Here is a 12,450-nt window from a genome sequence, read left to right as displayed (position 1 = left end):
CCAAGAAAAACACACAGGACAGTCCTAGAGTGACCAGACGTTGTTATTTAGTGTGACCAGATTTTCTTCTTAATATTTGAAAAATCTGTTGTTTTTTTTTTGTTTTTTTTTTTCAAAGTCAGCTCTGGTTCTGGAAGTAAAATTTCCATTCATTTTTCACATATAATTTAAAAATAAAAAAAAAAAAAGCAGATTTTTCAAATATTAAGAAGAAAATCTGGTCACACTAAACTCCAAGGAAGACACTCAGGACAGTCTTAGTGTGATCAGATGTTCCTATTTACCTGGGAACAGTCCCATTTTGACTCCCTTGTCCCCTGTCCCAGCAGATTTAAACAAAACCAGTGATTTGTGCAAAAAAAAAAAAAAAGTCTCTATTTTGTCCAGTTTGAGACCTGTCTAAGGTGACCAGACGTCCCTATTTCTGACTTTTTTCTGTGTTTTTTTTTTTTCCAATTCAAAGTCAGCTCTGGTTCTGGAAGTAAAATTTCTATTCATTGTTCACATATAATAAAAAAAAGCTGATTTTTCAAATATTAAGAAGAAAATCTGGTCACCCTAAACTCCAAGAAAAACACACAGGACAGTTTTAGAGTGACCAGACGTTGCTATTTACCCGGGACAGTCCCAGTTTTGACTCCTGTGTCCCTTGTCCCAGCGGATTTAAACAAAACCACTGATTTGTGCAAAAAAAAAAAAAAGTCTCTATTTTGGCCAATTTGAGACCGGACCTGAATGACCAGACGTAATATTTCAGATTTTTTTCTGTGGCTTTTTTTTTTTTTTTTTTTTTTTCATTTCAAAGTCAGCTCTGGTTCTGGAAGTAAAATTTCTATTCATTTTTCACATTTAATAAAAAAAAAAAAAAAAAAAAAAAAAGCAGATTTTTCAAATATTAAGAAGAAAATCTGGTCACCCTAAACTCCAAGAAAAACACACAGGACAGTCCTAGAGTGACCAGACGTTTGTATTTACCCAGGACAGTCCCAGTTTTGAGCCCTGTGTCCCCTGTCCCAGCAGATTTATACAAAACCACTGATTTATCTCAGTTTTATACAAGAAATGTCCCTGTTTTTGACAAATGTGATCCCTGCAAACATTAAAGGGAGACATAAATTGTCATTTGTTTAGGTAAAATACAGAAATTATGCTTTAAAAAATGACCAAAACACAAAGAAAATGTGACTATACTGACTCGTGTTTGTCATGAATGGTCTCTGCATAAAAATTTTCATTAATTACCACTGGTTTTACAGTTTTATCCCAAATCAGGGATGTCCCAGTTTTTTATTTTGAAAATCTGGTCACCTTAAACTTCAAGGAAAACTGACAGTACAGTTTCAGAGTGACCAGACGTCCGTATTTACCCGGGACAGTCCCAGTTTTGAGCCCCGTGTCACCTGTCCCAGCAGATTTAAACAAAACCAGTGATTTGTGCAAAAAAAAAAAAAAAAAGTCTCTATTTTTGACCAATGTGAGACCTGACCTGAATGACCAGACGTAATATGTAATATTTCAGATTTTTTTTCTGTGTTTTTAAAGGTGTTTTTTTTTTTTTTTTTGCCATTTCAAAGTCAGCTCTGGTTCTGGAAGTAAAATTTCTATTAATTTTTCACTTATAATAATAAAAAAAAAAAAAAAAAGCAGATTTTTCTAATATTAAGAAGAAAATCTTGTCACCCTAAACTCCAAGAAAAACACACAGGACAGTTTTAGAGTGACCAGACGTTGTTATTTACCCAGTTTTGAGCCCTGTGTCCCCCTGTCCCAGCAGATTTAACCAAAACTACTGATTTGTCTCAGTTTTGTGCAAGAAATGTCCCAATTTGAGACCTTTGTAGGATGAACAGACGTCCCTATTTCTGTCTAGATCTGTGAAGAGGTTTTTTTTTATTTTCTGTGTTTTTAAAGTGTTTGTTTTAGCAGTATAATGGAACTCGACAGTCCTGCCCACTTCAGTGTCAGCTATGGTTCTGGAAGTAAAATTTCTATTCATTTTTCACTTATAATAAAAAAAAGCATATTCTTCAAATATTAAGAAGAAAATCTGGTCACGATAAGCCAAAGAAGACACACAGGACAGTCCTAGAGTGACCAGACGTCCTTATTTACCCAAGACAGTCTCAGTTTTGACTCCTGTGTCCCCTGTCCCAGCAGATTAAACCAAAACCACTGATTTATCTCAGTTTTATACAAGAAACATCCCTATTTTTGACCAATCTGATCCCCGCCAAAAGTAAAGAGAGGCAGAAATTGTCATTTGTTTGGGTAAAATACATAAAAGCTGCTTAACCCTCTCCAGGCAGGCGTTGCAGATTTGCAACAGCTAAATTCCAATTACCTACTTACTCCACATCTATATTATATGAGCTTTTTTTAACTCAGGAGCCTTTTTTCCCATCCATGCTGATAAACGTGGGCAATGCAGACTGTGCAAGAATGGCTACACACAAACAACCTGCCAGAAGTGCAAAATACTTATTGTGTTTACAAAGGATAGAAAAGTCAGAATTGTATATTACTACCCCATATTATAATTTTCCCCAAATATCAGATTTTCCTGATACTAAAAATTAATTTGAGCCTGAGAGGGTTAAAAAAACGACCAAAACACAAAGAAAATGTGACTATACTAATTCATGTTAGTCCTGAATGGTCTCTGCATAACAATTTTCATTAATTACCACTGGTTTTACAGTTTTATCCCAAACCAGGGATGTCCCAGTTTTTTATTTTGAAAATCTGGTCACCCTAAACTCCAAGGAAGACTGACAGGACAGTTCTCGAGTGACCAGACGTCCGTATTTACCCGGGACAGTTCCAGTTTTGATGTGCTGGATGGCCTGTAGGTGGCGCTCTGGACTCCTGATGATTCCTGTGAGGGTCGAGGGCATCGTGGTCTCATCCCACAGACCACAGTCCCACGGCTTCAGTCCGGCCTCGTTCAGACAGGGGAGCACCTGCAGGACCTGAGCAGCACGAGGAGGAACAGCTGCAGGGTCCATTCTGCTGTGAGACAGAGAGCAGAGTCAGAGACTGGGACTAGACCAGGACTAGACCAGGACTAGACCAGGATTAGACCAGGACTAGACCAGGATTGAACCAGGACTGAACCAGGACTGAACCAGGACTAGACCAGGACTAGACCAGGACTGAACCAGGACAAGACCAGGACTGAACCAGGACTAAACCAAGACTGAACTAGGACTAGACCAGGATTAAACCAGGACAAGACCAGGACTGAACCAGGATTGAACCAGGACAAGACCAGGACTGAACCAGGACTAAACCAAGACTGAACCAGGACTAGACCAGGATTGAACCAGGACAAGACCAGGACTGAACCAGGATTGAACCAGGACTAAACCAGGACTGAACCAGGACTGAACCAGGATTGAACCAGGACTGAACCAGGACTAGACCAGGACTGAACCAGGACTGAACCAGGATTGAACCAGGACTACACCAAGACTGAACCAGGACTGAACCAGGACTAAACCAAGACTGAACCAGGACTGAACCAGGACTAAACCAAGACTGAACCAGGACTAGACCAGGACTCAACCAGGACTGAAACAGGACTGAACCAGGACTGAACCAGGACTAGACCAGGACTGAACCAGGACTGAACCAGGACTAGACCAAGGCCCTATATTACACACATGTTTGATTTATTCTGCCTTATTAATTAAATTATTATTATTATTTGGACACAGCAGCTCACATGTCACAATATATTACAATAACAAAGAGTAAAAACTGTAAAACTGGTAATAAACTTCTAAATAAGTAGCAATAAAAAACAGCAAGAGACTGAGAAAGAGAATTTCTTGGTTTCAGATGACAACATAACATAACTTTCTACAGACCAACATGAATAAAAACAGATGAGGAGCAGCAAAAATGAATATGGTTCAACTGCAGACTTTTAGTTTTTCGTGGTCCTGGGTAAATGTAGTTTGTAACGTGATCCATTAAATTACTTAAAGTGAGTAATGTAATCTGAATACTTTGGATTACTTGATTTGCTGTAGAGAAAGCAAAGACGAGGAAATGTTAAAATAAGAAGTTTTGTCTGATAAAAGAAAATAAAAAAGTCCAAACTTTACTAAACCAAATTAAAAATATTATTGATAGAAGAGGAAAAGACACGGTCCGCACGGCATGGTGTAGTCCTAGTTTAGACCTGGTTTAGTCCTGGTTTAGTCCTGGTTTAGTCCTGGTTTAGACCTGGTTTAGTCCTGGTTTAGACCTACCTTAGTTCTGGTTTAGACCTGGTTTAGTCCTGGTTTAGACCTGGTTTTAGTCCTGGTTTTAGTCCTGGTCCTGGTTTAGTCCTGGTTTAGTCCTGGTTTAGTCCTGGTTTAGTCCTGGTTTACACCTGGTTTAGACCTGGTTTTAGTCCTGGTTTAGTCCTGGTTTAGTCCTGGTTTAGACCTGGTTTTAGTCCTGCCTTAGTTCTGGTTTAGACCTGGTTTAGTCCTGGTTTAGAACTGGTTTAGTCCTGGTTTTGACCAGGTTTTAGAAAAAAAAAAAAAGAGGGATATAGCCCAAAATGTGAAAACAGGAAAATCCCGCTGTGTAATCCATTTATTTCAACAAAGTAACTGTAATCCAATTACCACTCACTGAAACAGTAACTGTAACTGAATACAGTTACTCATCATTTGTACTCTGATTACATAACTCCGGTACATGTAATCTGTTACTCCCCAACACTGATCATCACACTCTAGAATCTGAAAACTATTTTATTTTGACTTGTACATTTACATTTATATAATTATATTTTATTTGACACTTGTCTTTTGCTACTTTTTTTTTTACCATTTATATTTTTACTCTTTGTTATTATATTTTATTGTGATGTGTGAGCTGCTGTGTCCAAATAATTTCCTTTGTGGATCAATAAAGTTTGTCAAAGTCTAAACCACCAATAACACATAAATTATATAAATGTTTGCTATATTTTTAGGCAAATCATTTGTCTGACTTCCTAAATAATCTGAGTTTGAACAATAAAACCAATTATGATGACAAAAAAAGAGGAAACATACGACGGAGTATAAGGGTCAGATAAAAAAAATAAAAAATAATGCTAGTGTAACATTTCGACATTAAAGTAGTAATTTTATGAGAATAAAGTCGTAGTCAAAATAAAGTCTTAATATTATGAGAATATCGGCTGCTTGGAAAGTCTGAACGAGGAAAGGAGAAGAATCCGTGTTTCATTCGTTCATTCGACTGAACAAGGACTGAATCAGGACTAAATCAGGTCCGGAACCAAACCAGAAAGACCAGGATTGAGATCGGGACCAGACCAGGACTGAAAACGGTTTAGTCCTGGTTTAAGTCACGGAAAGGGGAAATGGCGTTTCCGTGACTTTAAAATGCGATGTGGGAATATTGCACCGCATACGGACTGAACCAGGACTAAACCAGGACTGAATCAGGACTGAATCGGGCTAAAACAGGACTAAACCGTTTTCAGTCCTGGTCTGGTCCCGGTCTCAGTCCCAGTCTCAGTCCTGGTCCTGTTCCCAGTCTTAATCCTGGTCTCAGTTCTTGTCTGATCCCGGTCTCAGTCTTGGTCCCGGACTCAGTCCTTGTCTAAGTCCTGGTCTCAGTTCCGGTCTGGTCTCGGACTTCGTTTAGTCCTGGTTTAGTCCTGGTTTATTCCTGGTTCAGTCCGGAGGCGCAAATAATGAAGAAAATTGTTGTTTGTTTTCTTATTTTTGGTTTTATATTGAAAAACAAGGTTCTTCTTCTGCCGCATTTTTCACTTTGACTTTGATTTTATTATAACTTTATTCACGTAAAATTACGACTTTATTCCTGTAAAATTATGACTTTATTCTTGTAAAATTACGACTTTTTCTGGCTTCAACTTTATTCTCATAATATTACGACTTTAATGTCAAAATGTTACGATTTTATTCTCGTAGCGCCAGCATCTTTTTTTTTTTATTTGACCCTTATACTCCGTCGTAGAAACAGAATATTTAAAACAGAATATAAAGAATTACATTAAGCAGTAAACAGTTGATCGTCTTCCGTGGCAGCAGGTGGCGCGGTGGAGCAAACTCGCACCCGCGGAAGCACCGGCCGAAGGAACCGTGTGCTTCGCTCTGATTGGTCATTCCCACTCAGAAGGCGGGTCTGCGCGCATCTCCGCCAATCACAGCGCGGGCTCACTTCCGCGTACACATGCTGCAGCCTTCACTCAATCGGCGCTGCAACAAAACACAACAAAACACAACAAAACACGGCGCAAACTTATCCCTTCGACACGGTAAGCTTCAGCGATCTTTTCATCTACAGGAAAACCAAACTGTTAACGTTTTGTGTTCGCGTCTCACTCTTGCAGAAAGTGTAATTTGATCAGTTGGTGCGCGGAAAACTCGGGCAAATCACGCTCGCTAGCTAATAAAACACAGCGTGCACAGTTCGTCCCAGAGATTTATGTTTGTTTTAATAAAGTGAAGCCTTAATCCTTATCAGATGTTATTTTTAGCCAATAATAAGTCTACGCTTAATGACATAACTGTAATAGCGCGTTGAACAAATATTAATAACAGGTTTATAACGTTGAAACAGCTGCAGATGTTTGCAGTGTCGCACATTTGCTCCGTCTCCTGTTGTAATAACGGATATAAACACGTGCGGGGTGATCAGATGTCTCTGTTTACAAGAGACAGTCTCAGTTTTGACCCTGTGTCCCCCTGTCCCAGCAGATTTATACAAAACCAGTGATTTGTCCCAGTTTTATACAAGAAATGTCCCATGTGTCCCTATTTTTGACCAATTTGATCCCTGCCAACAGTAAAGAGAGGCATAAATTGTCATTTGTTTATGTAAAATACAAAAAAGCTGCTTAAAAATGACCAAAACACAAAGAAAATGTGGCTATACTATCTCATGTTAGTCCTGAATGGTCTCTGCATAACAATTTTCATTAATTACGCACTGGTTTTACAGTTTTATCCCAAATGTCCCAGTTTTTTTTTTTAATCTTGAAAATCTGGACACCCTAAGCTCCAAGGAAGACTGACAGGACAGTTCTCAAGTGACCAGATGTCCGTATTTACCTGGGACAGTCCCAGTTTTGAGCCCTGTGTCCACTGTCCCAGTAGATTTATACAAAACCAGTGATTTGTTCCAGTTTTATACAAGAAATGTCCCAGGTGTCTCTATTTTTGACCAATTTGAGACCTGTCTAAGGTGACCAGACATCCCTATTTCTGACTTTTTTCTGTGTTTTTAAACATGCTTATTTCACTTCAGTGTCAGCTCTGGTTCTGGAAGTAAAATTTCCATTAATTTTTCACATAGAATTTTCAAAAAGCTGATTCTTCAATTTTTAAGAAGAAAATCTGGTCACCCTAAACTCCAAGGAAGACACAATTACCCGGGACAGTCCCAGTTTTGAGTCCTGTGTCCCCTGTCCCAGCAGATTTATATAAAACCACTGATTTATCCCAGTTTTATACAAGGAATGTCCCATGTGTCGCTATTTTTGACCAATTTGATCCCTCCCAACAATAAAGAGAGGCATAAATTGTCATTTGTTTAGGTAAAACACAGAAAATCTGCTTAAAAATGACCAAAAAACGTGACTATACTGACTCACATGTTCGTCATGAATGAGCCAAGTGCAGAAAAAGTTTTCTTATTGACGCACTCGTTTCACAATGTCACTATTACCAACCACTAATCATTACAGTCGACACACTGACAATCTGTAAAGATCAAGGAACGACATTAAGGTGCTACGTCAAAGTACGTCAAGTTCAAAGTGCGTTGTTCAAGCTTCTAACAGCTTGTGGGAAGAAACTGTTTCGCTGTGGTAACAGTGCTTCTTTTTGGATTGTTCTGAAACCTAATACACAGTACAAGGTCTTCTTTACCCAACAGTGCTTCTAAATTTGAGTAAGTGTCATTAGAGTGTCATTATTTGGTCCTAGTTTGAGCTCAGTTTTGTCCTGGTTTCATTCTGTTCTAGTCTTTGTTTTGTCCTGGTCTAGTCAAGGTTTAGTTCCAGGTTTAGAAAAAAGATCTAATTGTGATTTATTTCTGACAAACCTTAAAGTTATGAGTCAGTTGCCACATTGACATGAAAGCTTTAATTCAGAATTTAAAAAAATAAATTCTGAATAAAAGTAATTCCGCTTTAAACAGACCATGTAAACACTTAATTTCTAATGAAATATTCAGAAATAAACTTAATTCCAAAGTAAGTGGGTGGTTTATTCCGATTTTAAAGATGACTTAATTTATTCTTTGATCATGTAAACGTTTATTCTTCTTTAAATGAATGAATTGCGGTCGTTCAGCACATGCTCGTTGTGTTCATTTGTTTGAGTCTTTATCCTCCTTGTATTTTCTCTCAGGCTCTTTATTTTTCATTGACATTGGAGCCAGGACCGTCTGTAGCCGCGCTCGGACATTTCTTTTCTTTCCCCAAATATTAATAAACCCTCTAACCTCGCTTTCCCTCCATTGACGAGACTCCGAGCCTGACGTGTAGGTGGGATGAATGTGACCTGACCGTTCACACTGAAGTCACATGTCAAAAGATCAGCTATGTATCGGTTTCAGGAGCACATATCCAAGTGTCCTGGGTCACATTTGAAAAAATCAGATCTGTGTTGCTCAAACTGTCATTAAAAAGGTCAGATACAGGAGCATAGGGGTGAAAAAATCTGATTTGGGTCACTTCAGGCTGCAGACTTCAGTCATAATCTGCTTTTTGGTCATTTTCAAGGACGGTTTTCTCTATTTTAGCTAAACAAATGACAATATATTGCTCCTTTTACTCTTGTCGGGGATCAGATTGGTCCAAAATAGAGAAACGTGAGATAATTTTTGTATAAAACTGGGACAAATGATTTTTACTTAATAGAAGAGAATGCATTATGTTACTTACCGTATTTTCTGCACTATTAGTCGCTCTGGATTATAAAACGCACTGTCATTAAATGGCCTATTTTCTAACTTTTTTCACAAATAAACCGCGTGGGACTTTAAATGAAACCCAACAGTGTGATGGGTGAGTGGTTTTGTTTGTTTGTTCGTTCACGGTGACTCTGGGCTTTGTTCAGTTGTGGCGTGTAGGGAGGGTGTGTCTGGGACCAACGGATTGTCGGCGTGTTCGCAGTGACTCAGTTGTTCAGTCGTGTCTAGAAGCGGCACGTCGCGCTCGTTTTTTCGGTTCGTTCCTCCGTTCCGTTCCTCGTCGGCGTGGAGTGATGAGTGCGTCTGTGGGTGTGTTTCGCTGTGCGGTCGCTGTCTGCTCCATGTGTGTTTGCGTGCGCTGCATGTTTTGCGGCTTTGTAGTTTACTGAAGTCGTACTGGGACACCTGAGTGGATTCGTGTACAGGGCGCTCTGGATTGTGGGGTGTACGGTTGTTTTTTGATGGGGTTTGAGGCTTAAAAGCGCATCTAATAGCCCGGAAAATACGGTAATAATTTCAGCCATTGTGATTTACTTTCGAGTGCCTTCCTTAAAAACATTGTCCATTGTTCGGCAGGTGCAGCTGTGGACTCTCCCTGACCCGACATGGAGGAGGAAGACGGTCCCGTAGACGCAGAGGGCGACTCCACGTTCTCCGCCGAGATGTACGCCGCCGAGTCCATGGCCGCCGACATGGACCCCTGGATCATCTTCGACTCGCGCAGGACCCCCAGATCCGAGTTCGACGACTGGCTGGAGAGCAACCGGCCCTCGCAGGTGAACCGGGACGGCGACGCGGAGAGCGGCGTGAGCCCCGTCGGCTGGATCTCCGTGCTCGGCCCCACGCACTTCCCCGCCAGGGGAGACGTGGACGGTCTGCAGGAGAGCTGGGAGCGGCTTCAGGACAGCGGACGCCCCGTCAGCTTCGACACGATCAAGGAGCTGGCGCTGAACCACGACGTGCTCTCGGGGAAGTGGCTCATGCACCTGGACTCTGGGTTCAAGATCGATCACGCGTGGAGCTGCGTGGCCAGAGCGACGTGCGACGGGAAAATCTTCTCGTGCAAAGTCAGCCCCTTCAACCCCAAGTCGGACAGAAAGCACGTGATCTGCGTCTACAACCAGAATTTCACGGACGAGGGCGAGGTGGTGAGGCTGGATTCCGTAATACGCGCCACCGGGATCAAGTGTCCGCTCTCCTACAAGCCGGACGTGTACACTTACCTGGGAATCTACCGGAACAATCGCTGGAAGCTCTGCCCCACGATATACGAGAGTAAATTCGACCTGGAGTGCGTTCCCCGGCGGTCGCACATCGTCAACAAGGTCACCAATCTGGAAGTGACTTAAACACTTTTGGAATTCATAAAGACTAAAGACTAAAAAAAATCCTTCAGTTCAACGTTTTAATTTTGATTTTTTTGGCAATTGCTTTTTTTTTTTTTTTTGTATCCCGAGTCCTTCCTTTTGTCAAACAGCGCCTCGTTTTCGTTTTAAGTGACCCGAGTTATTCCACAAGTTATTTGTACTAATAAAAACAAAATGAGACTTCTTTCAGTTGTTAAAATGTGCTGCTGGAAGACGATGGTTTGATTATGTCACAATAACCTTTGGCTTTGTTGGTTTGATTTAAAAAAAAAAAAAAAAGAAGAAGAAAAACAGAAAAAAAAGCCAAATAAATGATACTTCTGAAACTGTTTATCTTGTGTTCCTCAGTGCAAAAGTGCTCGGAAATTATTATTTTATAATAATATTATTTTGAAATGTCTAATGCAAACCAAAACAGTTTAAGACATGGTTTAGACCTGGTTTAATCCTGATTTAATCCTGGTTTAGACCTTGTTTAGTCCTGGTTTTAGACCTGGTTTAATACTGGTTTTAGACATGGTTTAGACCTGGTTTAGACCTGGTTTTAGACCTGGTTTAATACTGGTTTTAGACATGGTTTAGACCTGGTTTAGACTTCCTTTAGACCTGTTTTAATCCTGGTTTAGACCTGGTTTAGACTTGATTTAGACCTGGTTTAGTCCTGGTTTAATCCTGGTTTAGACCTGGTTTAGACTTGATTTAGACCTGGTTTAGTCCTGGTTTAGTCCTGGTTTAGACCTGGTTTAATCCTGATTTAATCCTGGTTTAGACTTGATTTAGACCTGGTTTTAGTCCTAGTTTAGACCCGGTTTAGACCTGGTTTTAGACCTGGTTTTAGACCTGGTTTAGTCCTGGTTTTAGACCTGGTTTAGTCCTGGTTTTAGACCTGGTTTAATACTGGTTTAGACCTGGTTTAGTCCTGGTTTTAGACCTGGTTTAGACTTGATTTAGACCTGGTTTAGACCTGGTTTAGACTTGATTTAGACCTGGTTTAGTCCTGGTTTAATCCTGGTTTAGACCTGGTTTAGACTTGATTTAGACCTGGTTTAGACCGCTTTTGGTAAAGTTCATGAAAAAAATTAAAAATATTCCATTAATTTTTTCCATAGTGTTTTGGAAATTTTCAAATATTAAGAGTTGAATGACAGCGAATATCCATATCAATGTGGTTTTTAAATCCAAAAAGATCTTTAAAAACGCAAGATTCTGCAAAATATTTTCATAAGTTTGCAGTTTATAAAGTTTCAGATAAAGTTTAAGAGAAAAATGAAAAATATTCCATAAATTTTTTTCATTGAGTTTTGTAAAATTTTCTAATATTAAGAGTTCAAACAGCTAAAATCAATATCGTGGAGGTTTTGAGTCCAAAAAAGACTTTTAAAACAAAGATTCAAAATTTTAATAAAGTTTCATGAACATAGATTTTAAGTGAAATTATGTAAAATTAATTTGTCACCTCATAGCCGATTATCTTCAAGTAAGCTTTCGAACTTTTAATACATACATATATTTTAAGTTTTTGGTAAAGTTTATGAGAAAAATGAAAAATATTCCATTCATTTTTTCCAGAGTTTTGGAAAATTTTCAAATATTAAGAGTTCAACGACAGTGAATATCAACATTGTGGTGTTTTTAAGTCCAAAAAGGTTTTTTAAAACGCAAGGTTCTCCAAAATGTTTTAATAACTTTAAGGTTTATAAAGATTTTAACTGAAATTATGTCAAATTATTGTGGTCAAGTAGCTGATTATCTCCGAGCAAGCTTTTGAACTTTTAATATAATTTTTTTTTGGTAAAGTTTATGAGAAAAATTTTAAATATTCCATTCATTTTTTTCCATAGAGCTTTGGAAATTTTCGAATATTAAGAGTTTAAACACCGCTAAAATCAATATTGTGGTGGTTTTAAGTTCAATAAGGTCTTTAAAAATGCAAGATTCTGCAAAATGTTTTCATAACTTTGAGGTTTATAAAGTTTCAGAAACAGATTTTAAGTGAAATGATGTAAAATTATTGTGGTCAAGTAGCTGATTATCTCTGAGCAAACTTTCAAACCTTTAAAATACTTTTTTTTTGGGGGGGAAAGTCTATGAAAAAAATTAACGGATGCATAAAAAACGCCTTAAACAT

The 12,450-nt window shown here is 38.9% G+C and overlaps 1 protein-coding gene across 1 annotated transcript; it reads left to right on the top strand.

The window, feature by feature from the left end:
* The first annotated feature begins 6,188 nt into the window (after positions 1–6,188).
* On the top strand, positions 6,189–10,651 carry cunh11orf68 (chromosome unknown C11orf68 homolog). Its single transcript, XM_020934292.2, has 2 exons — positions 6,189–6,292; positions 9,532–10,651. Exon 2 carries the CDS (start codon positions 9,561–9,563, stop codon positions 10,302–10,304), a length of 744 nt encoding a protein of 247 aa, XP_020789951.2. The 5' UTR covers positions 6,189–6,292; positions 9,532–9,560; the 3' UTR covers positions 10,305–10,651.
* Positions 10,652–12,450: the final 1,799 nt, after the last annotated feature.

Source organism: Boleophthalmus pectinirostris, unplaced genomic scaffold, assembly GCF_026225935.1.
Source record: "Boleophthalmus pectinirostris isolate CB_2022bp ecotype Guang Dong unplaced genomic scaffold, ASM2622593v1 HiC_scaffold_20, whole genome shotgun sequence".
NCBI lineage: Eukaryota > Metazoa > Chordata > Actinopteri > Gobiiformes > Gobiidae > Boleophthalmus > Boleophthalmus pectinirostris.
This window is presented reverse-complemented; position numbering and strand designations above follow the sequence as displayed.